This window comes from Columba livia, chromosome 29 (assembly GCF_036013475.1).
Source record: "Columba livia isolate bColLiv1 breed racing homer chromosome 29, bColLiv1.pat.W.v2, whole genome shotgun sequence".
In the NCBI taxonomy this organism is placed as follows: Eukaryota; Metazoa; Chordata; class Aves; order Columbiformes; family Columbidae; genus Columba; species Columba livia.
This window is the reverse complement of record NC_088630.1, coordinates 2153716-2180006: the sequence shown is the minus strand read 5'-3', so window position 1 is coordinate 2180006 and position 26291 is coordinate 2153716. Positions and strand designations below refer to the sequence as shown.

The 26291-nt window shown below is 49.1% G+C and overlaps 1 protein-coding gene across 6 annotated transcripts in view; it reads right to left on the bottom strand.

Moving 5' to 3' along the window:
* Positions 1-26291, bottom strand: part of SCN8A (sodium voltage-gated channel alpha subunit 8) — a 61002-nt gene that overhangs the window by 16581 nt on the left and 18130 nt on the right. For 2 of the 6 annotated variants that reach the window (XM_065043628.1, XM_065043630.1), the window contains exons 3-20: positions 24635-24752; positions 21829-21919; positions 21502-21630; positions 19887-19978; positions 15331-15552; positions 14620-14683; positions 14079-14220; positions 13381-13584; positions 12581-12868; positions 11841-12200; positions 10348-10483; positions 8349-8587; positions 7517-7690; positions 6251-6607; positions 4624-5094; positions 4140-4257; positions 2290-2444; positions 1401-1574 (exon numbers count right to left, since the gene is read on the bottom strand). In XM_065043628.1, coding sequence (XP_064899700.1) covers positions 1401-1574; positions 2290-2444; positions 4140-4257; positions 4624-5094; positions 6251-6607; positions 7517-7690; positions 8349-8587; positions 10348-10483; positions 11841-12200; positions 12581-12868; positions 13381-13584; positions 14079-14220; positions 14620-14683; positions 15331-15552; positions 19887-19978; positions 21502-21630; positions 21829-21919; positions 24635-24752 — 3534 coding nt within the window. Of the gene's footprint in view, positions 1-1400; positions 1575-2289; positions 2445-4139; positions 4258-4623; positions 5095-6250; positions 6608-7516; positions 7691-8348; positions 8588-10347; positions 10484-11840; positions 12201-12580; positions 12869-13380; positions 13585-14078; positions 14221-14619; positions 14684-15330; positions 15553-19669; positions 19762-19886; positions 19979-21501; positions 21631-21828; positions 21920-24634; positions 24753-26291 lie in introns of those variants that run through there. The other 4 variants (XM_065043629.1, XM_065043632.1, XM_065043634.1 and 1 more) reach the window with 4 other exon arrangements.

The window sequence follows — 26291 nt, the reverse complement described above, 5'->3', positions numbered from 1 at the left end:
AGAACAATTTCACAGAATCCCAGAGTGTCAGGGGTTGGAAGGACCTGGAAAGCTCATCCAGTGCAATCCCCCCATGGAGCAGGAACACCCAGATGAGGTTACACAGGAAGGTGTCCAGGCGGGTTGGAATGTCTGCAGAGAAGGAGACTCCACAACCCCCTGGGCAGCCTGGGCCAGGCTCTGCCACCCTCACCAGGAACAAGTTTCTGCTCAGATTTAAGTGGAACCTCCTGTGTTCCAGTTTGCACCCATTGCCCCTTGTCCTGTCACTGGTTGTCACCAGAAGAGCCTGGCTCCATCCTCCTGACACTCCCCCTTTCCATCTTGATCCCCAGGAATGAGTCCCCCCTCAGTCTCCTCTTGTCCAGCTCCAGAGCCCCAGCTCCCTCAGCCTTTCCTCACACGGGAGATGCTCCACTCCCTCCAGCATCTTGGTGGCTGCGCTGGACTCTCTCCAGCAGTTCCCTGTCCTGCTGGAACTGAGGGGCCACCACTGGACACAATATTCCAGGTGTGGTCTCCCCAGGGCAGAGCAGAGGGATTTTATTCTCGCCTGGGGCGTTCACTAAGGACACTGATTCACAACGGGACACGCTGAAATGTTTTAAGACTCCAAGCACTTGGGATTCTAAAGTTCCTTGGTTTGAAATTCTTCGCACTTCGAGTCCTATTGAATTCCAACACTTTCTGCCGCTTTTGACAGCACAAATTCCATTTATTTTAAATGCCTTTGCTGTGCTTCAGAGCCAAATTTATTACCAACACCTCTCTCTATTGACTTAATTTTCAAGTGTATTCTCCCTCGGCAGAGGAATCCCAGCCCGTCCGTGTCCCTCGTTCACGCTGTGATCTCTGATCACCAAACCTCCTGGTTTGACATGATCCTGCTTCTTCTCTCGTGGCCATTATGTCTTGTTAACAGAAGGATGACGTTGAGCTCGTCTTGCATAATACGCTTTCAAACTACTCGAGTTTGCACAACTATCCGCACCCAGCGCTCAGAACATGGTAGGATGGGAAGATTCTGCCTGTCTCATCATCCCCCCATGGTTAACAATGCAAATAATTGATTACAGAAGGTGTCACCGAGGAATATCGCACCTGCACAAGTGCTCTCACTGTTAACACCATCCAGCAGCTCAACCTGTGTGCAGACCCCTTCGAAATAACCTTTTCAGCGGAGCAAAAGTGTCTCTGAGGCAGAAATTGTAGGGGAAACACGAGCAATACTCAAAGGGCTTAAGGATTTCACCCTTGTTTTGGAAACACGCAGATACCCGAGACTAAATCCTCATTAACCACACGATTTGGTGAGGACATTTCTCCAGAGAAAACATTACCCCGGTGTTTTTCTACCTCCCGTTTTGTTTTCCACCCAGAAATGAGGAGAGGATACATACAGCCACGATGAGGAAATCCAGCCAGCACCAGGCGTTGGTGAAGAACTTGACGAAGCCGTACGCACACCACTTGAGCAGCATCTCCAGGATGAAGATGTACGTAAAGACCTTGTCCGCGTACTCCAGGATAGTCCGGATGGTTTTCCTCTGCTCTATGTAAATATCCTCAAAAGCCTGGGAAATAACAAGGTAACCATGTCGTTATATGGGATTTTATTCCATTTTATATCTAAACCTTCAGCAACTGCTGTCACTACAGTAATAGACACAAGTGGGTTTTCTCTGCAGCTCAGCACATCCAAAAGGGCCGAGTTAATTGGCAATCTGAGTGTTAATTACTATGAAAGCTGCGCTGGTAGAGAAAATCAGGCTACTGCTGCGGGATCTGGATTGGTGGGGACTTCTGGCCTAAAGCTCCTAAGGTGGCTTCAAGTTGTATGACCCCATCTGCTAAACACTGGGTGTACTGCATGAAAGCAAATATAGTGATTATGATATAATTGTATCACATATACATAATATATAGAGTTATTTGTGTCTATGTGACACTATAAGGCCAAGAAGTTCTGCAGAGATGGGAAAGTGAGCAAAGGGAAAGGAAGGTGAAAATGAGACATAGATACAGGCTGGCTTCGTCCAAAACCTTCACGTTCCTAGTCAAGCTATGATCAGAACCCAGATTTGCAGGCTTTTGGTCTTTATTCTTAATTTAAACTAAATAAAAATCATTAAATAAAGGCTTTTGTACCCACCACAATGGAGCTGGTTTGTTTTCCAAGCAGAAATCCCCCCAGCTCGCTGCTTCACCCCATTTCCTCCGGACCCCTTTCCCGAATAACACTCGCTGGATGAACGCGGCCGAGCGACGCGGTGTCTGTGTTCGACTCACCAGGGCGCCGCTGCTCAGGAGGATCATGAAGATGATGAACGTCTCAAACCAGTTGTGCTCCACGATCAGGAAACACGTTTTCCGCAGGGTCCACCACGACTTCCCCAGCCCCTCCTCGATGTTCACCTGGCAGCACTTGCAGCGCTGCATGCAACCTGCAACGGGGACAGAACGAGCCCCGATTCCCTTAGGTAACAACAAAATAACGTAGGAACATAAAACTGTCATTGTCTAGAAGCAGTTTTGATGCCAATTCTATTTAAAAACGCTGAGTTTCAGTTAAAACACCTGTTTTCTTGAGAATTTGATGGTTCCTTTCTCCACTGGGCACCTGAACTAACATCGATTCCTGAGCAGATTAAGCTCGTTATACTTGGTGAGGAATCCAGGCACTTGACAGAAGAGGAATGGAAAACTTGCTGATAAAATAACCTTGAACCATTTAAAACATCTTTGCCATGGGAATACCTGTAACGGATCAGCTCCTGAGGCCAGCGACAGAGAGGAAAACACTCAACTTGAAGCCAGGTTCATAGAATCATTCCAGTTGGAAGAGACCCTCAGGATTGAGTCCAACTATAACCCAACTCCAGCACTAAACCATGTCCCTAAACCTCGTCTAAACGCCTTTTAAATCCCTCCAGGGATGGTGACTCCAGCACTGCCCTGGGCAGCCTGTTCAATGCCCCACAGCCCTTTGGGGAAGAAATTGTTCCCCAGATCCAACCTCAACCTCCCCTGGTGCAACTTGAGGCCGTTTCCTCTACTCCTGGCGCTTGTTCCTGGGGAGCAGAGCCCGACCCCCCTGGCTCCAAGCTCCTTTCAGGCAGTTCAGAGATCAGAAGGTCTCCCCTCAGCTCCTGTTCTCCAGCTGAACCCCCAGGTCCCTCAGTCTCCATCACACTTGTGCTCCAGCCCCTCACCAGCTCCCTTCCCTTCTCTCCACTCGCTCCAGCACCTCAAGCTCTTTCTTGGCGTGAGGGGCCCAAAACTGCCCCCAGGATGGGTGGTTTGGCCTCCCCAGTTCCAGCACAGGGACGGTCACTGCCCTGGGCCTGCTGGCCACACCAGTGCTGGGACCAGCCAGGATGCTGGTGGCCTCTTGGCCACCTGTGCACACGCTGGCTCATGTTCAGCCACTGTCACCAACACCCCCAGGGCCTTTTCCAGCCGCTCTTCCCCCGCTGCAGCGTTCATGGGGTTGTTGTGACCCAAGTGCAGGACCCGGCACTTGGCCTTGTTGAACCTCAGACAAGTGGCCTCAGCCCATGGATCCTGATCCCTCAGTAGATCCTTCCCACCCTCCAGCAGATCAACACTGCACCCAATTTGGTGTCATCTGCAAAGTTACTCAGGGTGCACTTCATCCTCTCATCTAGATAACTGATCAAGAGATTACAGAGAACTGGCCCCAATACTGAGCCCTGGGGACACCACTCGTGAGCGGTCAACAACGGGATCTGTCTCCATTCACCACAACTCTTTGGGCCAGTTCTTTATCCATCGCAGAGTCCACCCATCCAGGCCATGAGCCGCAGCTTCTCCAGGAGATGCTGTGGGATATGGTGCCAAAGGCCTTGATTGTTCCGCTTCTCATGGCATCAGTCGTACAAATCCTCCACATGCCCTTGGTCATCTGGATCCTGGCAATGGCAGCTACATCTCCAAGGCCTTCATTTGCAACTTCTTCTAAACTAGTTCCCCTGCAATGCAGGGTCCAAGAAGGGTCTCAAAATAAACTGAGAGCCAGCCTTGATCTAGACTGAGCCCTAAGCTTAAGGTAAGTTTACAGCAGCCACAGGTCCCGGTAACACCTCAGAGGCTTCTTTCTACCCTCAGAGTCCTCTTACCTTCTGTGAAACAGGCGTCTGGGTCCAGATACTCCTCCGGTGCCTCCACGGGGACTTCTTCTACCTCGGGCTTTATATCGATGGTGCTGCCTTCAGAGGAGCTGGTGTCATCTAGTTTCTTGGATACAAAATAAAAACCAATCCAATCTATAATTAATTCCCAACAAATATCAGACTTTGTGGTGACTCAGCAATACGTTCCCCAGATTTACTGCAATGGAAGTTGTTTCCTAAATTCACCTTGTTAAGATCGTGACCCACTTTGCATCTCATGTTAACAGGACAGACAGCATGAAGTATTTATATTATATATATTTATTTGTGGCTCTCCATAGCACAAGAAACTTCTGTTTCAAGTGCAAAGTCAACATTATAATATAAACTGAAGTCTTGTGCTGGACTATCTAGTTCTCCCTCCCAAGATGCTTCCAGACACTCACACGAGGGTCAAATGACTGAATGAATATGTAGCGTTTCCTCCTACCTCTTTGCTGCCATCAGGATCTGTATCACTGCTGAAATCTTCCGTGTTGAGGTTTTCAAAATCCGATTCACCTACAGCAATAGGCACCCGGACGGTGAGATTGGGGTTATTGATGAACGACATGTGATCTTCATCTATGATGTACTTCTCCACGCTGCTCCCAATTCCGCTCGTCGTGCCGTTGCCGTTCTTCTGAAAATCAATGTCTCTGTTGATGTCGGCGCCCGTGTGGTTAGCGATGCAGTTCACCTTCTTGTCGTAGAGCTCGTCCAAGGGTTTGACCTCATCCGCCTCTCTCTGCTTGAAATGAGCCTGCATGAACTCGCGCACTTTTGCCTTGGTCCAGGCGATGCCCTTCTTGATGCGGATGACGGAAATCTGCAGGTTGTTCATCTCCCCGTCGTCATCTGTCGCTGCCAGGTTGTCGGCGCTGAAGGAGCTCAGGAGCAAGGCCAAGAAGAGGTTCAGCACCTGAAAGAGAAGAGGTCACGCTTGGCAGAGCTGACACACAAGGGTCATGTTTCTACAGCCGAATATGAGGGTTTAAACCACCTGCAGAGTCTCCGAACACACCGAGGAGCAGCTCCGGTGTCCCGCAGACCTGCGGAGGGCTCAAGGAACAGGGCGCTGGTCCCACAACACGTTCCACGCGCGGGGAAAGCCCGCGCAGCACAACCGCCTGGTCCCAGCAGCTTCGGGACTGGAAAAACGGACTCTGACTGCAGATATTAGAGAGGGATTTGAGCAGCTGCCAAGTTCAATTGGATCCCACCTCTGGCTCGAATGACGTGCGCCAAATCCAGGCATTTTGGGTGATTGCTCCCAGCTCTACTTCCTTGCCCTAGTGATAGTCGCCAGGATTTATGTTGTCAAAACCTCTTGGCAAGACGAGCCCTTTCAGAGAGAGCTCTCACCACTACTTTTAAGACATGCAACTGTTTACTCTATGCCATTCTTACATTTTCCTCCATAGCTTTTTTCTTCCTAAAATTTAAGCCCAGAAGGAACCATCCTGATCCAGCCTAACCTCCCGCACAACAGGCCGGGGAGCTGCACCAGCCCACTCCCACACACAGTGTGACCGAGCCAATGGGCAGATCTCAGAGGAAATGTCCAACTTGATTTTAACACTTCAGGACGTTCCCCTGCATATCTAATTCTTCCCTCTCCTGGCATTTGAAAAGCCAGGTTTTGCTCCTTTTAAGCTGCTTTTACGCCCCCAGGCCAAGTGTGGGCCTGTCTCCTTTGCCTAAGGGTTTTGTACCTCCAGCTTTTGTTGCAAAGGGCTTGGACGCCTTATTTGCGGGCAACTGTTTATGGGCCTTATAAGGGGAATCACATCCTTAATATTGCGCTACCAAAGCATCAAGGTTTAAGGCAAGGCGGCAATAAAACACGGCAGACGCTCCCCGTTATCCCCTCACTTCCCGCCACCCCTTTCCTTTAGATCGGAAAGATGATTGGAAAGATAAGGGGAAAGGAAGAGACCAGGACACAAAGTCAACAGGACTGTTCATACGTCAGAGGCCACGAAGGACCCCAAGAGACTCCCCAAGTCCGGTGGTCTCCCCAAGTTCTACCCCACCCAGAGGCAACCAAGAAAGCCCATCAGTAACCATTTACTGACCACTAAATTTCCGATGACCATGACCATCATGAAGACAATCAAGCACATGGCCTGGCCCGCCACTTCCATACAATCCCACATGGTCTCAATCCATTCCCCACACAACACACGGAAGACAATAAGGAAGGAGTGGAAGAAATCGTGCATGTGCCAGCGGGGTAGCTCACACTCCGGATTGATCTTGCAGACACACTCCTTGTAGTTTTTGCCGAAGAGCTGCATGCCCACCACGGCGAAGATGAAGACGATGATGGCCAGCACCAAGGTCAAGTTCCCCAAAGCGCCCACTGAGTTACCGATGATTTTGATCAGCATGTTCAGAGTGGGCCAGGACTTGGCCAGTTTGAAGACTCTCAGCTACAAAACAAACCCAAAAAAACACCACAAACCAGAAAAATGACGCTTAATTTCATCTTAAACAGAGAGGAAAATCAGGCTGAACTTTCTAAACATCAACCGGCTTGTGTTTTATGGGAACATAACCCCGTGTTTCTGCTGCTGAAGTCAGTGGGCACAAGGAATGCTGAGCTCCTTCAATTTGGCCTCCTGTGTTTTGCACCTCGTTACCCAACCCCCAGTGATCTCCTTTTACACAGGAAAAGCACTGAGCTGCTTTTTGCTTTGCAAACTTCGCACCATTAAGGAACAAGGGGATTTATGTGAAGGATGCGCATCACAACAATTTACTTTTCTTTCCCGAATGCTTCTCATTTTCCTCTGGAACAAAGGACTCGTTTTCCTGCCCTACCCACCACACACAATCAAAGTTTAATTTCCAGAGAATCTCATTTGGAGACATAATTTCTAAAGCTGGATATAAGCAGGAGCTCCTTGGAAAATCTGACCGCAGTTGTGGTTCTCTGCACCCAAAAATCTAACCTGGAGTTTTCATCATTTAATTGGCAAAAGCTGAAGTTGAAGCACGTGAAGACTGTAGGTATTCAGCACTTTTGTTGTACTGTAACATACAACATACCCAATTTTGACCACAGGAAATAAGGAGTGCGTTCTAAGATGGTTCATCCCCATCCACATTAAGTGCTCCCCACCAAAATATCGTCCACTGCCTACGTGCAATGGGCTGTTGCTCACATCTCATAAACAGCAGTTGTGAAGCAAGAAGAGACCGAAAATATAACACTATTCCACCCCTGTCCTCCCCAAAACCAAACCCAAAGTAGGCTTGGCCTTTGAAAAGCTTTCCAGAAGCCCCAAGACAGCAACATTCAAAAAGGACTGGAATATGGAATATGGAAAATGAAATACCAATCGGAAAGATCGCAGCACAGAAAGTCCTTCCACGTCTGCTAGACTCAGCTCCATTAAACTGAGGGAGACAATAAAGCCATCAAAGATGTTCCAGCCTTCCTGGAAATAATAGTAGGGATCCATGGCAATGAGCTTCAGGAACATTTCTGCTGTGAAAATTCCAGTGAAAACCTGGAGAGAGACAAAGACCAGGCAAAGTTTCGCTTCTGTTCATTTGCTGATCAAACGAAGCCATTTGTCAGGCCGACTCAAACTGCAGCCTTGGCTGAGCAGTCGTTTGTCCCCTGATGCAGCACAAGTGTCACCAAGCTACTCAGGTGTATACCAGGAATTAACAGAAACAAATCCTGACCAGGGAAGCGCACCCTGAGCAAACAGAGCACGGCCAGGGCGAGTTCACGCTGCTCTGTGTCCCCCAGAGCCCGGAACAGCCGCTGGTTTAGTCTAAGTCCGTATTAACAAGTCGTGTATCATCCCAGGAGCGGATCCGGACCGGGCACTGGGGAGGCCAAACCTCGAATCCTGGGGGCAGTTTTGGGCCCCTTGCACCAAGAAGCACCTTGAGAGGAGGGAACAGAGCTGGGGAAGGGGCTGGGAAAGAGGTTTAGATTGGATCTTGGGAACAATTTCTTCCCCAAAGGGCTGTGGGGCATTGAACAGGCTGCCCAGGGCAGTGCTGGAGTCACCATCCCTGGAGGGCTGGACAGACGGACATGAGGTTCTCAGGACATGGGGCAGTGCGAAGGGTGTGTGAATGGTTGGACTCCATGATCTTAAAGGTCTTTTCCAACCAAAATAATTCTACGACTATGTAAGGCCTATTTCTTACCAGATTTCCTACGGAGAGCACGTGTTCAAACTCCGGGGTCATAGGATGGTGCTCCATGGCCATGAACAACGTGTTCAGCACAATACAGATGGTGATGGCCAAGTCAACAAAAGGATCCATGACAATTAAGTTCACTATCTCCTTCAGCTTGATCCAGTACGGGTGGCATTCCCAGATCAAGAACGTGTTGGCAAATTTGTACCAGCAAGGGGGACACTTGCGCTGGGACTCCTCCAGCTCTGCGGGGACAAAACAGAACAGCAACAGGTTCAGGCCTCACCTCTAACGCTGCTGGGTCCACCTGATGCTCCGCACGGCTCAAATAGTGCCTTGTGTCTCCCTGCTTGCACAATAATTCAATATTCTTGGGTTTGAGATACATTTTGCCGTATGTATGTGTAACACTCAAAACTCCAGGATTGGCAATAGCTTAAAACAAAGAGTTACTAAGCCATGAATGTCAAGTCCACGGCCAATTGTGCAAATGGCCACAAAAAGTCTTTGTCCTGAGCTTCACCGACTTTTCCCTCGTACCCATCACGTCCGCACGAGGTGACCGGGAACTGCAGCTCTGACCCCACAGCCCCATGTGGATCCTCTGATTCCATCCAAATTATTATACATCAACTATACTGAACTCAGAACTGATCAAGGTAAAACGGTTTAAATTGAAGTTACAGATTCTAAACCGTCTTTGGTGCCGGTTTTTAAATAACTTTAATGAATTCGGCGCTGAACGCAGACACGGTCTAAAAGAGGAAATAAATGACATAATGCTGCGATGGGTTTTTAGCAGGAATAACCTGATTAAGACAAACCACGTCCATTGACAGAAATCAAATGCTGCGTGTGGTTTCTTTCCAAACTGGCTTATTTCAAGTACTCAGGGGGAATGAAAAATAAAGATGAGGAGTTCCCCCTGTGTTCTTTGACTTGCAACAGCTCCATGCGAGGTTACCCAGCCGTTCCTGCTGAAGGTTTCTATCCGCACGGGTAGGGAACGGACCGCTGCGCTCTGCTCCTCATTGGTTCTCTGGTTGCTTGGGATTCAGTTGCCTTGGCATTTCTAAAGTTAAAACCGAGGAACCGTAGCCCCGTAGGCGTTTGCGCGGGAGGGAGGCAGCGGCAGAACCTCACTGTTTCTAAGTATATTTAGTTTTATACAATTTGATTGCAGGAGACAGCAGGAATTGGAGATCATCAACCTCATATGGCTGCTGTTCGTACATTCTCGCTGGCTCCTGCATCACATTTTGGGAAACCTCGTCTTGGTGCGCTGTCCGTTCTCTTTCACAGCTGCCACATCGCAGCTCTTAGTGGAGCTTAAACCCTTTTCTCCCACGGCCTGTAGGCAAAGGAGGGTCCGTCCAGTCCTTGGGAGCCGGCATAAGACAAAACACCCGCATCAGACCTCGTTTTACTTGTGGAGATTCTACTCTGCATATTCATAATTGTAAACCAACAACTCTTTGTTGTCTTTATCTCTGTATCTATATAATTCAGATGCAAACGCAATTAAAATAAAGTCTAACAAATACTTCTGTATCACTAATGACTCAAAAGAAGCGGGTTTAGGCAAAACCGCTACGTAAAGACGTACCAGGGATGGCTGAACTGTGTCTGTCGGAAGCGCCGGCACATTCCGACAGGCACCCCAGGCTCCAAATGCATCTCTGCTGTGCAGCACTCGCCTGAGCAGATGGGGCCTGACCCAAACCCGCACTCCCCATCCCATACGTCGTTTCCATCCCTCTGACCACTCTGGAGCCATCCCGTGAAGATCAGCGTCACCATTCGACATGGTCGTGGGCAAGCGAGTGGACACACGGTTGTACCCGCGTTCTGTGACAAGCAGAGGGGCGGCCGGCACATGGAACCCAGGGCAGATGTGCTGTGAACCCTCCTACGAGCTTCTCTGTCTTCCTACAACACACCACGAGAGGGCAACCGATCCCTACGGGCTGGCAAACCCCAAATGGCCGCTTCCAGCCATACCCACCCTCAACAAGGGTGTTGGTCAAGCCGGTCATCACGCTGTTGGTTCGGTCCTTCCTTCCATAGGACGCGTTCACCTGATCCATCGAGACCAAGAGAGACCCGCCGGGTTTCTTTCTAATCTCGATCTCAGTTGTACCCTGCAAAATTCATACACTGATTAATACGAACTCTGTGTCTTCCCAGTATTTTACGTGCTATCAGCCTAGAAATACGGCACGTGTGCCCAAGAGAGAAAATGACCTTTGTTCCCGCCATCCTTCTCACTTTCCTGTATTATGTAAGTTCCAAACCAAAAAAATCCTTATGTTACCAACAGCTTCCCTTGCAAAATTCAGTAAGTGCTAAAGGATTGTTCCTATTGCCCTTTTAACCCTCAAATGTTTTATCTTTTTTGTGGAGAACACTTGCAACTTTGGCTGGTTTCCCCATTCCCACGCTTTAAAACATCTCCTTATGAACTGCCCCGACATGCACCAAGGCTCCTACTATAATTAGTCCCTGAATTAAGGACTCAATCCCAAACCCAGCTTTTCCCAGGAAGCAGAGGGAGGAGGAGAAGGGTCAGCGGTGTGAGGAAAAAGAAAAGGGACGTTAAAGCACAAGCTGTTTAATCCCATCCTGACTTTATCACAGAATCCCAGAGTGTCAGGGGTTGAAGGGACCTGGAAAGCTCATCCAGTGCAATCCCCCCATGGAGCAGGAACACCCAGATGAGGTTACACAGGAACCAGGCGGGTTGGAATGTCTGCAGAGAAGGAGACTCCACAACCCCCTGGGCAGCCTGGGCCAGGCTCTGACACCCTCACCAGGAAGAACTTTCTTCTCATATTTAAGTGGAACGTCTAGTGTTCCAGTTTGCACCCATTGCCCCTTGTCCTGTCACTGGTTGTCACCAGAAGAGCCTGGCTCCATCCTCCTGACACTCCCCCTTTCCATACTGATCCCCATGAATGAGTCCCCCCTCAGTCTCCTCTTGTCCAGCTCCAGAGCCCCAGCTCCCTCAGCCTTTCCTCACACGGGAGATGCTCCACTCCCTCCAGCATCTTGGTGGCTGCGCTGGACTCTCTCCAGCAGTTCCCTGTCCTGCTGGAACTGAGGGGCCACAGCTGGACACAATATTCCAGGTGTGGTCTCCCCAGGGCAGAGCAGAGGGGCAGGAGAACCTCTCTGACCTACTGACCACCCCCTTCTAACCCACCCCAGGTCCCATTGGCTTCCTGGCCACAAGGGCCAGTGCTGGCTCATGGTCACCCTGCTGTCCCCAGAACCCCCAGCTCCCTTTCCCCTACGCTGCTCTCTAACAGCTCATTCCCCAACTTATACTGGAACCTGGGGTTGTTATCGCCTGCGCTCAGACAGACGGACAGACTCTCAACCCGTGGTTCGCTTGCGGGGCGGCGTTCAGAACAGGAGGCGAGCGCCAGAGTCCAAGCCTGGGCTACCTCCTCATCCCCCCCCTCACACCCTCCTCGGAGCTGCCGTATCTGTGTTCACCTCAGGCAGGAGGCGTCCCCCGGGCATGCTGGACGGCGGGCCGCCGATGAGGGACACCACGCCGTTACAGTCCACCGTGCTGTTCCTCTTCACGTTCCGCCGCAGGTTGGGGAAGATCCGCGAGGAGCGGCTGCCTTGGCTGTAGCCACTGTAGCCGCTGTAGCTGCTCCTGCGGTCCCGGCCACGGATGGGGATGAAGAGGGAATCCCTGCGGCCTTCGCTCTCCTCCACCGTGCTGTGCTCGTCGTCCGCAAACTCGTTCTCCGAGACCGGGTCACAGAATCGGCCTTTGTAGCTGAAGATGCTGCTCTTGCTGTTGTGTCGGGAGAGAAAAGGGGAGCCTGGGATGCTGAGGAGAGACTGGGAGGGAGAAAAGAGAGAACGACAACAGCGTGAGGAGCGCGGAACAAAGCGGCGCAGGGTGTCAAGTGCTGCTCAAGTGTTTCTGCTCCTCTCCAGGTCTACGCAAACCATCACCACTCATCGTCAGCTGCGCTTCAAGAGTTGTTCACTCTTGGCTGGCTGAGCCACAGCGGTGAAGTGAGCTGGTTAGACGCACGGCTCGCAGAACAATTTATGGCGGGGTAAGTGTGTGCCAGCTTGGGCCCCACGTGTCCTCCTGATCCGCTGCAAGTTTAAGACAGTGGGCGAATTCCTTTGACATCCTAATCAGGATCTAAACTAGAATATGATCCCGGCTCCAAGCAAGCATAACCATTAGCGAAGGAAATTAAAACTACCTGGTTCATGATGGAAAATTTCCTTCCCAGCCTGTTATCCGGGAGCCGGAACGCTTTCCTCCTCATGCCGTCCTCAGACTCAGACTTGAACACCTTCTCATTGTCACACTTCTCATCTCCTTCCGACAGCTCCTTGTCCTTTCGTTTCTTCCTCCTGTTCCGACGCTCCTTGGCGCTCTTGGAACTGAGTTTGGAGATCTCCGAGGAGCTCCGCGACATCCTCCCCCCTCCGTCATCCTCCACCGCATCTTCAGACACCGTCCCTGCCGAAGTGACCATGGCAGCCGCCTGTGGGTGCAGGCAAGAGAAGGGAAAAATAGATCACATTTACCACGATTAATACTCTGTTTTCTGCTTTAAGAAAGATTAATACAAGTCTTTGGGACAGGATTGAGATGCTTCTTCATTCTCTTGGAAGAAACTTGCAGCCAGGACTTGTAAAACTTTTTCTAAACTACTTTTTGGAGGTGGTAAAGTCTCAGTCCCTCAGCTTTGTTATAAGCATTTGATAAAGGACCAGCAAAGATTTACTTGTCTGTCTTGCAAAGATATTCCCACCCTTACCCAGACACTCTGGGAACACTTAAAATTTCCTTAATAGAAGAGTTTTCTGCATATAATACAGAAAAAACAGCAGCAGAGAAGAGACAATGCACAACGTCAAGTGATGCGGTGCCAGAGCAAACCAGCCATGGCATTGCTGTATTGTTTTATTATACATCACTGCTCTGTAATAACAGGCAAATAAACCTTCAAATAGGTATAAGCATCAAAAAAGAAAATGCAGTCGAAACACTCACCTGTTCTTCCTGCTGCTTTTTCAGTTGCTCTAACATGGCCTTGAATTCCGCCTCCTTCTGCTCGGCCTCCTCCAGCGTGGCCTGGTTCTGCTCCTCGTAAGCCATGGCCACCACAGCCAAAATCAGATTGACCAGGTAGAACGAGCCCACGAAGATCACCAGGACAAAGAAGATCATGTAGGTTTTTCCTGCTGCTCGTAAGGTCTGGAAGTAGAAAAATATGGTAGAGGGAAGAGAAAAGGGGAAAGCAACTTCAGAGTGACAGCGCTGAACTGACCCCAAGTTTCTTGACCTGAATGCTTCTAAGAAAATTGATTGAACATCTCAGTGCAAAGCACTAGGACACTGCACATTCCTCAGCCATCAACACAAAGGTGATGTTTCCCTGTGGGAACATGTTTCCCTGTGATGTTTCCCTGTGTGGGAACATCCCACACACGCAAACTGAAAACGGTTCAGGGCAGTGCGACGCTCAATGCTTTGACTCCCTTAAAACAAAACCAAAGAGAGGAAAAGCCGTGCAGCAAGGTCCCCAAACCACCCTCAGGTCACAGGGAAACACGGAACATCTTCCTGGTGGCTTTACTTGTAGTTACTCATTCAGACAAGAGGAAAATACAAAGCCCATCACCTTTTCCTTCCCTGTCTTGTCCCCCAATCCTCATCTTGCAGAACGCTGAAGCAAAGTGTTTACTTACTAATTGATACAAGTTTTCCCAAAAGTCCTGAGTCATAAGGCGAAATAAAGCCAGGAAAGCCCAGCTGAAGGTGTCGAAGCTTGTGTAACCGTAGTTGGGGTTCCGTCCCGCTTTCATGCACGTGTAGCCCTCCGGACATTGGCTGCGAACGAGACAACAGACACTTCAGGACATGGACCAGGTTCTGCCAGGTCTTCAGAGCTGCAGGACGGGGTGAAAAACCAAGCGGAGGCAACAGCACATCCAACGTTTGCATTTCTGAACCTCCATCCCTACTTCTCGGATGATTCCTATGATTGGATTCAGCGGGAAATAATCTCGTAATGATCATTAGATGCAACTGCCTCCTGAGATGACATGGAAATGTCAGCTTGCCTTGTCTTAGTCAAACAGGGATTAATAATTAGATTAAGAAATGCGAAAGCTTTTATATATGAAATAACAAAGGAAGCAACAAGGAAATATTCCAAAGGTTCTGCCGCCGTTAGCCAATGTCAATGGTAATTAAGAGTCTCCAATTTCAATAAAGCTCAACACTCACCCTGCGTCTGAGCTGTTACCACAGAGCAAAGGATCAGGGGCGCCGGGAATGATGTAAAAATTTGCTGAAGAAGATAAGAAGAAAAGATTAGACGCGCACACATATGGAGGTAGAGGATTTAACATATAGCGCTAGAAAAACCTTCACTTAAGAGCCCTCTGCATCCCCTACTGATAAATATATCAGTAAACCAACTCAGCTTTAAACAACATCAGCTCCACTAACTGTGCCTGAGTTTAAACCCCGTTCTGGAAGTCGGGGCAGCATTTTGGATAAAGGTTTTAAACCAGCTGTGAGAAGGGAGGAGGAAATTAAGTCCCAAAAGCTCAGAGGTTGGTTCTTTGATCACCCACAGCATCATTTCAGCTCTGAAATCCTGCGGGACCAACAAGCTCCCGTGTGTTCTCTGTCACTCAGCACAGGGATCTGCATGGGCAGTCACTTCCCATTGACCGCATTTAATCAGAAACAAAACAGAAAAAGATGGACTTTTGATAAAATGGGTAAAAATGCACAGCCAAGACTTGCTAAAAGGATGAATCCAACTATAAATACCTTAACAGGGTTCTAAAAACTGAAAAACACCCGAAGAAGGGGGTTTTCCCCGCGCCAAGCTGGGCACATCACACCATAAGGCAGGTCAGCAATCCTGGTCTGTGGAATTAAGCCAAACGAGGTGTTTTTAGGGAATATCTCTGCAGAAATACCTACACATATTGTTGGTGTATTCCTCCCAGTCGAAGCCCTTCGAGCCGTTATCCAGGAAAGTCTCGTTGACGTTAATCGGCCAGATCACGCACTTGTTCCTCAGATTGCCCATGAAGAGCTGCAGGCCGATGAGCGCGAAGACGCTGAGGCAGAACACCGTGAGGATCATGACGTCCGACAGCTTCTTCACAGACTGGATCAGGGCGCCCACAATGGTCTTCAGGCCTGCAGAGGAGCAAACGAGACTAGAAATCACTCCCGGAGAGGGAAAAGGCATCGAAAACCCCAATACATGTTGCTATGAAGCGTGTTCGGGGTTCCCCACACAGTACGATGAAGGTGACGGATGAACCGAGCTCCCGGGTTTCGATGGTTGGAACAGAGCAAAACACCAACCAGCCCTCAGACCATTTCCCAGCGGACAGTTAACAGTTTAATAGTGGCTGATGTATATTGTGCGGGAGATAGGGATGGGCTGGCTAGCAGTGGAGTGAGGAAATATGCCCATAATCTCATGTCTTGCCATTCCATACGTAACTCTTCTTTTTCCTTGTTCTTAAATCTTGAAGCTCTTCAATCTCTCTGTTTATCTGATTCAATTTCTGCCTGGAAACGTAAACTTTCCCTTCCAAATTGTTTTATGGTTGATACCTCTCCTTCCTTACCCTCAACTGGAATTGGAACTGCTACGTACTGGTGAACTCTTCTATTTTGCCTATAGTCTTCTATCACCCCATCACTCAGAACACCCAAGCCTTGCAGCACGGGGTGCAAAGCGCTCAGGAGTCATTGCTTTGTCTCAACAGACATTAAATCAAGATACGCTGCTACAAACCTCCCCGTGGATGTGTTTAGTTGTGTTTAAACCTGGCTTATTGGCCAAAAATACTACCTAAAAAGAGCAAATACCTGTTGAACTGCTCTACACCTGAAGCTTCTAAGTGAAGCGGTCCCGCGCGTCCCCTTTCCCTGTGGGAGCTGAAGTGCTTGGTTGGGATGGTGGGGTTTGGATTTCAGCCAGAGCGCTGGCTCGTCGGGCGTTACCGAGGCTGTTGGGATCGTTAATAGGCAAAGCTCACTAACATTAATAAAACTAAACTCAGGCATAAGCCAAGAATCCTGCTGAGGGAGCTGGGCTTGTTTAGTCTGGAGAAGAGGAGGCTTAGAGCTGAGCTCAGCACTCTCTAGAACTACCTGAAGGGCAGTTCTAGCCAGGTGGGGATTGGGCTCTTCTCCCAGGCATCAGCAATAGGACAAGGGGCCATGGGCTTCAACTCTGCCAGGGGAAGTTGAGGCTGGAGATTAGAAAGCAATTCTTTGCAGAGAGAGTGGTCAGGATTGGAATGGCTGCCCAGGGAGGTGCTGGACTCACCGTCCTGGAGGTTTTTAAACTGAGATTGTACATGGCGCTTAGTGCCATGATCTAGTCAATGGACTGGAGTTGGACCGAGGGTTGGACTTGATGGTCTCTGAGGGCTCTTCCAACCCAGTCCATTCTGTGATTCTGTGGTCTGCCAGCCCAGGCTGGTGTGTAACAGGAGCCACCCGTGAACCGGGGGAAGAAACAGCACTAACGCTGATCTGGACAAGCAAGAATTTGGGGATAGGGACATAACACGGTGTTACAGCCCTTAAATCAGCCTTTCTGGTGTTAAACGGGATGACCTCGTGTCTACAAGTGAGTGGGGAAGGGGGAACAAAACAAATAAATGACAGATCCAGCGGAACTTGGGGCTGTTCAGATGCCAGTCTGCAATAAACCTTCCCACACCAACACAGGTCTGACCCGCACCGGGAACACCCAGATCCAAAAATCCATCGGTAAAAAGGAATTCTTACGGAGGAATAATTTTTTTAATGTATTTTATTTCAACCTTCAAAACTTTTCATGGATGCCCAAGGCCTAATCCAACCCAGAGCACATTTTGGCTGATAAATAACCACCATGCCACGGTTCGCACGCTCGTCCCGCTGCTCCAATACGCACCATGGCACGTGCAGCCACCGCCGCCTGTGGTTCTGGTTTGTGTGTTGTTCTCCCACAGTATTTTAAGGAAAATAGGGGGTTGAACCAAGGGGATAAACTGGCAGCAAGAGTGTCCCCAGTCCAGGCACAAGCATCAAATCAGTTTTAACAAGGCGCAGCTCAAGCCTGCGTGTCCCTGTTTAATGGGGGTGTCACGGGCAATGGCACCGGGCAATTCAAACACCAATAACTCCGGAGCCAATTAAACAATATCTTTAGACCACCATAGAGTTTCGTATGGTCCGCCAAGCCATAAAGTGAAATAAATACGTCTATATTTTAGCTCATCGGTGCCACCGTCCACTTGTGTCACACGAACCCACACAGACCGGCTGTCGATGTTGGGTCATGTAATGTTCCGGTAGCGTTTCCCATTTTTATCTTGTCTGAAAACCACGCTGAGGACAATTCCAATTAATTACTGATCATTAGTCCTAACTGTAGCACTAAGACGATTTTCTCATTTGCTCAGTGTTCAAACTCCCCTCCTGTTACATGCGCTGAGGCAGAGGTGGAATCCCTTTGTATTTTAAGTATATTCTAAAAATCACTTGTTCCCTGAGACATGACAGCACTCAAGCCCATAAAGAACATTCTGTGCCTAAATTCATGTTAAATAAGCCAAAAAGGCTCTTCCACAACTGCTTTACACTCATGTTGTTAATCACAAATGCTGTGGGGCCCCAGTCGGGGGGTCCCAGAGCCTTGGGGGCACAAATAACCCCAATTCTGCCCTTTACAGACGTGCTCAGCGCGCCCAGCACTAAAACTGGATCCCTCGGCTGCGGCAGCAAATCAGCCCTTTAACAAGCGGCCAGCAAACCACCCCTTTAATAATCCAGCAAACCACCCCTTTAATAACCCAGCAAACCACCCCTTCAATAACCCAGCAAACCACCCCTTCAATAACCCAGCAAACTGTGCCGTTAGTGAGAAGCACAGGAAGGGCTCAGATTCATTGGAAATAAGGGGGAAACTCCATTAATTTTGAGTCGTTTGGAAAGAATGACACAAAAGGGCACGGTTCTGCTGCTCCGCATGCTGCCGCACCGAGCAACCTGCGTCGCCTTCGCTTTGGAAAGCGAAACGCACAGCGAACTGCTCTGAACAGGGATGCTCTTGTTTGAGCGAGGCGGTGAACCCCTTCAGGTCCCTCCAGTGCACTGCGAACTGCAATTAGCAAAGAGCTTTTGCTCTTTGGGGGTGCACTGCCGAACATTAAGGGACGCTAAGTAAGGAGGTTGTTCTAGCAGCCTCATTCGGTGCAAGGAAAGCAGGAGCCACTTAACATCATGCACAACAGCCATGTGCAGCTGATGGGTTTAGCAGTCTGCAATGGGACAGGAGTGGTGGGCCCTAGAGTTCCATAGGCTGTTGTCTGGCAAATGTATATAGCCTGAGAAAGCAAAAGAACCATTATAACTTAATGCATTAGGAAAGCACAAAGAAATAGAAGAGCAACACTCATTAAGAGGTTATTTAGGGTGCCTACCCTGAGACAGGTCGAGCACCTGAAAACTGGAAAGCTGCGGATGTGAAAACTGAGTCTTGAGCTTGACCTTAAAATTAGGGACGCTTTTGAGGACCCGTCTGCACGGGGCTTTTTATACAGGAATTCAGGATGGGAATCCCGTCCTCAGTCCGTGATGTTTCTCAGGACAGAGGAAGGGACATCGCTCACCCTGACACCCAGACTGAGTCTAGAGGCGGCTTTGGAAGCGATGGTCCTGCAAAGCCCAGCTCTGCGCAGCACTGGAACCAGGCAGGAATAATCAGCCGACAACCGGTTCCACCACAAGACACCAACGCAAACCAAAGCTCCGTTTGACTCGGTGGATCCCAACCTGGCAGCGTTTTTCTGAAGACAGAGGTGGGGTGAGCAGCGTCAGATCAAACACGACCTGACCCCACGTACCTGACGCAGCCTCACGCAAAAAGGTTTAATCTTGGTCGGGTTTTGCTCGCTTGCTTTATGAACTTGTTCCATCAGGAACGCTGGTGATAATGGGATGACACAGCCTGAGGAGCAAGGGAGTGCCTGACCCTTTATTCAGCTGGAACTAAACTTTAGGCCTGGCTTTATTTCGGAGATCAAACAGCCACATGCATATGTAGATAAAGGAGTACGGAACAGCAGGCTGTCCATCCTATAATTTGATGGCCCAAAAGCCGTAATTTCCAACTACAGTTTATACAGACTGCAAAGCCCATCAAAAATATTCCAGTGCCACTTCTGAGGAATAAGCGATGCGGGAAGAACGGGAGATACGGGAACAGATACACGCAAACCAGCCTTTAATGCTTAACGGTTCTCACCTGGAATAACAGAGATAGTTTTCAAAGCTCGGAGAACTCTGAAAGTTCTCAATGCTGAGACATTCCCCAGGTCCACAAACTCTGTGACATATCTGCAATGAGGGAGGTCACACACAGAGAACACAGTGACAAAACACACACCGAAATCCACCACCGAGTACAGACAAAGCAATACGGCACTCACAGGGCCTGCACCCACAGCTAACACCAACCTTACCTGGGATTACAGAAATAGTTTTCAAAGCTCTCAGAACCCTGAAAGTGCGCAGAGCTGAAACATTGCCTAGGTTTACAAACTCTGTTATATACCTGCAGAATTAAACCAGAGTTAATGGCACCGTCGGGGTCACCGTCCTTTTCACACAGTTGTTCGTTTGCAGGAAACAGCTCGTCATTTAAAAATGCTCTAGGATTAGCGTTTAAAAGGGAGAGACGGACAATTTCAGAGCCAGAACACAGTTTAAGTGTCTCCCCACTGCAAGGACCAGCTCAGACACTGGCGCTCTCGCCTGTATAGGACTTGAAAATGTAACACTATTGCTACAGAATGAAAGTGTACGGCTGTCAACGTTTGAGGAGACGCGGTGACATCCCCTCGGGTCAGCGGTTTCAGGTTTAGTCATGGTTTTAGTAAAGCACGATCATTTTTGCTTTGATCAGCATCCTTGGTTTGTACCCTGCACCACCTGCCTGAGCCACCGGTAGGAACGATCATCCCCTTCTTACAGAGGGATAAACCCGAGATACACAGAGGATAAGGGGCTCAGGAAGAGCCTGAGTTGTATTTTACCACGGCTTGGAATAGATTATTTCCTCTGTGCTGTCAGAAAGCAAACAGGGTATATATAAAGAAAGAAATGCACAGTATTCAAGCTCCTTCCCGGTGCAGAAGGGCCTTGAGTGCTCCATAAAAAGGATCTAAATAATGCACAGGCGTGTTGCAGCCCTTGCCACGCAAAAATAGGTTGTGTTTGAAGTGTATGGGCAACCTCATTGGAAATGAGGAGCGACAGAGTCGGAGCAGCTGGAGGTTTAGCGCGTTAAGATCAACGCGCTGGGCCTTGTAAAGCTGGCGAGCTGTTATTTGTGAGTTTATCAAGAAACAAAGGAAATAACCAATTCATGGGTCTGTGTGCACGGAACGGGGGAGTTTACACTGTGCAGACCCCGTTTATGTTTGCTTTTTAGGTACAGCGTCCAACTCTTTGCGTATGTTTTAATAGATGGCTAAAAAGCATGTAGGAGAAGAGCAGAAACTCCGGGAAAGCAGCCGTCTTAGCTGCAGAACGCAGCCCCAACGAGGCGCTTTATGCAATTAAGGGAAGACCCAGAAATCTGTGCATCTCCTGGTTATCTGTGAGCTCAGACACCCCAGGATCCCTTATCAGAGCAACACGGGCCGAGCGCAGGAGAGAATGAGGGAGGAAAACACCGTGTCTCCTTCCTGCCATTGCGCCTTCATCGGGACGGGTTAATGATGCTCGATCTGAATGCACAAGCCCAAGAGGGACGAGAATTTCAACCCGTTTGGCTCCCAGCGTTGTGTTTAAACACATGAGCAACCTGCAATGCCATGTGCTGGTATAAAGTGTGTTATTAATACCGGCAGTTTAGGGAAAATGATGCTTTTTGCAGCAGCGACTCCGTGAAGCTGCATTTTCAATGTGTGACTGCACCAGGTTACCGCTTCCCTTGGGAAAATCAAGCAAGATTGGGGATTCGCTTGAGTTTTCCTTCACTGATTCTCTCCTTGCACACCCACCCTGTTCCTGAGGTCTCATCCCACCCCCGTGTGCCACGAGGAGCCGAAATAAGGCGCCAACGCCACTTACGCCATCATGATGACGCTGAAATCCAGCCAGTTCCACGGGTCGCGCAGGAAGGTGAAGCCGTCTATACAGAAACCGCGCGCGATGATCTTCACGAGCGATTCAAACGTGTAAATCCCGGTGAACGTGTATCTGCGGTGAGGAGATTGAAGAGGGTGGTAAAGGTGTCGGTTTAGTGGGGAAAAGAATGAATTACAAACACTTTTGGGTAAAAACAGCGGCTCTAAAAGGTGGTTTGTATTCGTATTAACTTAAATGTGAGTAGGAACAGAGTTCGTGGTATAAAACAACAGAATTAGGAGATTTTAAAGCACAAGAAGTGTTACTTACTCCACATTCTTGGACCATTCGGGTGGGTTACTAAAAGTCATGAATACACAGTTGGTCAAAATAGTGCACATAATGATCATGCTAAATACTGTGGGACAGAGTCAAGGATCAACGGGACACTCGTGTGGCTCCTTACAGCACCCCAGAGCCCCCAAAATCACCTCAGAGCCCCTCAAATATCACCTTAGAGACCCAAAAATCACCTCAGAGCCCCCAAAATGACCTCAGAGCCCCTCAAATATCACCTTAGAGACCCAAAAATCACCTCAGAGCCCCCAAAATGACCTCAGAGCCCCTCAAATATCACCTTGAGACCCAAAAATCACCTCAGAGCCCCCAAAATCACCTCAGAGCCCCCAAAAATCACCTCAGAGCCCCCAAAATCACCTCAGAGGCCCCAAAATCACCTCAGAGCCCCCAAAAATCACCTCAGAGCCCCTCAAATATCACCTTAGAGACCCAAAAATCACCTCAGAGGCCCCAAAAAACACCTCAGAGCCCCCTAAATATCACCTTGAGACCCAAAAATCACCTCAGAGCCCCCTAAATATCACCTCAGAGCCCCCAAAATCACCTCAGAGCCCCCAAAATCACCTCAGAGCCCCCAAAAGTCACCTTAGAGACCCCAAAATCACCTCAGAGCCCCTCAAATATCACCTTGAGACCCAAAAATCACCTCAGAGCCCCCAAAATCACCTCAGAGGGCCCAAAAATCACCTCAGAACCCCTCAAATATCACCTTGAGACCCAAAAATCACCTCAGAGCCCCCAAAATCACCTCAGAGCCCCTCAAATATCACCTTGAGACCCAAAAATCACCTCAGAGCCCCCAAAATCACCTCAGAGGGCCCAAAAATCACCTCAGAACCCCTCAAATATCACCTTGAGACCCAAAAATCACCTCAGAGCCCCCAAAATCACCTCAGAGCCCCTCAAATATCACCTTGAGACCCAAAAATCACCTCAGAGCCCCCAAAATCACCTCAGAGCCCCTCAAGTATCACCTTAGAGACCCCAAAATCACCTCAGAGCCCCCAAAATCACCTCAGAGCCCCCAAAAGTCACCTCAGAGCCCCCAAAAATCACCTCAGAGCCCCTCAAATATCACCTTAGAGACCCCAAAATCACCTCAGAGCCCCCAAAAATCACCTCAGAACCCCTCAAATATCACCTTAGAGACCCAAAAATCACCTCAGAGCCCCCAAAATCACCTCAGAGCCCCTCAAATATCACCTTAGAGACCCCAAAATCACCTCAGAGCCCCCAAAAATCACCTCAGAGCCCCTCAAATATCACCTTAGAGACCCAAAAATCACCTCAGAGGCCCCAAAAATCACCTCAGAGCCCCTCAAATATCACCTTAGAGACCCCAAAATCACCTCAGAGCCTCCAAAAGTCACCTTAGAGACCACAAAAATCACCTCAGAGCCCCTCAAATATCACCTCAGAGACCCAAAAATCACCTTAGAGCCCCCAAAATCACCTCAGAGGCCCCAAAAATCACCTCAGAGGCCCCAAAAGTCACCTCAGAACCCCTCAAATATCACCTTAGAGACCCAAAAATCACCTCAGAGGCCCCAAAAAACACCTCAGAGCCCCCTAAATATCACCTTGAGACCCAAAAATCACCTCAGAGCCCCCTAAATATCACCTTAGGGCTCCCCAAAAGTCACCTCAGAGCCCCCAAAAATCAACTCAACCCCCTAAAAATCACCTTAGAGCTGCCCAAAAGTCACCTTAGAGCCCCCCAAACCACCTTAGACCCCCCAAAATCACCTCAGAGCCCCTCAAATATCACCTTGAGACCCAAAAATCACCTCAGAGCCCCCAAAAATCACCTCAGAGCCCCCAAAAGTCACCTCAGAGCCCCCAAAAGTCACCTTAGAGACCCCAAAAATCACCTCAGAACCCCTCAAATATCACCTTAGAGACCCAAAAATCACCTCAGAGCCCCCAAAAATCACCTCAGAGCCCCCTAAATATCACCTTGAGACCCAAAAATCACCTCAGAGCCCCCTAAATATCACCTTAGGGCTCCCCAAAAGTCACCTCAGAGCCCCCAAAAATCAACTCAACCCCCTAAAAATCACCTTAGAGCTGCCCAAAAGTCACCTTAGAGCCCCCCAAACCCCCTTAGACCCCCCAAAAAATCACCTTAGAGCTTCCCAAAAATCACTTTAGAGCACCCAAAAATCACCTCAGACCCCCCCAAAAATCACCTTAGGTGCAGGAAGCGAAGCCTCTAAAACCAAAATGAAGACGTTTCCGTTTCAGAGGCACTTCCTACACATCAATTAACAAGCAGGGCAGCTCATCCAATACACTCCTATTTATCTCTAATACCAGCTGATGTTTGGGAAGCTCAACCCCGGAACATTTTGGAACAGCTTTGCCATTAGAAGGAAGTTTGAGAGATGCCAAAAGGGCAAGAAATTAGCAACTAATTACATCTAAGGTGCTTTTCTAACTACTAATTGTATTTAACCATTTCTATTTAACAGGTTTAGCGGCTGGTTAGAGCTCAACTCTTCACATGAAGCAAAACCTTAAATCAACTTGGCTCCCAAACTTCTGCGCACTAAGGATGGGAACAAATAGGTACAATTCAGCAGGGAAAATCAACCAAATGTTTCCTTGCCCAAAGAAGCACATTTTTAATGCAAAACAGTGGGTTTTTGTATAGACTCCGAGGCTGATTCGGCACCATAATTCATAGACACCATTTGAACCAAGCAACGAGACAATGGGGATGGGATTTGCCAATGAACACACACCGGCTAAGGAACTCGGTAATGAAAAGGATATGAATGTATCAAAATTTTAATAGCTATTCTTCTAAACAGATTAAAAGGACTTAAAATGTACAAGGCAGGTGTGGCACTAAATCGGAAGAGTGTTTTCCCTCTGTTTAGGACTACAAAGGTCTGTGGAGACACAAAGAGAGAGAGAAAGGGAGAGTTAATGCATGGAAATCAAAGCGTTAAAGACCAGCAACTTTCACGGCCACAAAACAATAATCTCCTTAATGAACTCCCGTTAGGGTAAAACACACCTACCGGTGACCATGGATAATTCTGCTCCAAACCATCCGTTCTATTAAACACCCCAGAGAGAGCAGAGCAAAATATCCCATCTGAGCGCACACGTGGTAGAAGCGCTAACAGAGAAACACCGAGGCCCGAAGGCCATTTTGGGCACGTTCCGTGTCGTCGCACCAACTCCTTGCGCTCTCATTGCCTTTAATTAGCGAGACGTTACTTTACATGGGACCTGTGGAATGAATCTGGAAACGTGAGGCAGGATTGATCTTATCTCTCCATCACCAGAGATACCGTTTCACAGAATCCCAGAGTGTCAGGGGTTGGAAGGACCTGGAAAGCTCATCCAGTGCAATCCCCCCATGGAGCAGGAACACCCAGATGAGGTTACACAGGAAGGTGTCCAGGCGGGTTGGAATGTCTGCACAGAAGGAGACTCCACAACCCCCTGGGCAGCCTGGGCCAGGCTCTGCCACCCTCACCATCAACAAGTTTCTGCTCAGATTTAAGTGGAACCTCCTGTGTTCCAGTTTGCACCCATTGCCCCTTGTCCTGTCCCTGGTTGTCACCAGAAGAGCCTGGCTCCATCCTCCTGACACTCCCCCTTTCCATCTTGATCCCCAGCAATGAGTCCCCCCTCAGTGTCCTCTTGTCCAGCTCCAGAGCCCCAGCTCCCTCAGCCTTTCCTCACACGGGAGATGCTCCACTCCCTCCAGCATCTTGGTGGCTGCGCTGGACTCTCTGCAGCAGTTCCCTGTCCTGCTGGAACTGAGGGGCCACAGCTGGACACAAGATTCCAGGTGTGGTCTCCCCAGGGCAGAGCAGAGGGGCAGGAGAACCTCTCTGACCTACTGACCACCCCCTTCTAACCCACCCCAGGTCCCATTGGCTTCCTGGCCACAAGGGCCAGTGCTGGCTCATGGTCATCATGGTTTCATCTCCCAAATCAGAAAGCACTGGGAGAACCACACACATCTGGAGCTGCAAAATCAAAACCAACCTTAATACCAGCTTGGAGCTCATTTGGCTACACGAGACGGGTAAACAGTAAATTATTTGAAAAGGAAATCAAAATCGGATCGCGGTTCGGCACTAAGTGAGAAGGATTAGTTAGCACAACCACTCCCAAGAAAAGCGCTTTAAAGCCAATCCTGGGCCGCTCTTAAATTGCAGCATCAAGAACGTTGTAACGACGATCTAAAAGGCCATCGGTTTTTCAAAGCTGTGCATCAGAGTGGTGACGGGACGCCCCATTCTAAGAGTTGCCGGTCTGTCCTTCCCTGACACCACAAACTATCCAAGTCTCACACGGGTCCTGTTTGAATCTCCCGCTGTCGCCTGCAAAGGCGCCGCAGCAGGACCCACCGCTCCGGGATGCTCACGGGCATCGCTTGTGAAGATTTAAAATCTACGCCACCTTTTAAG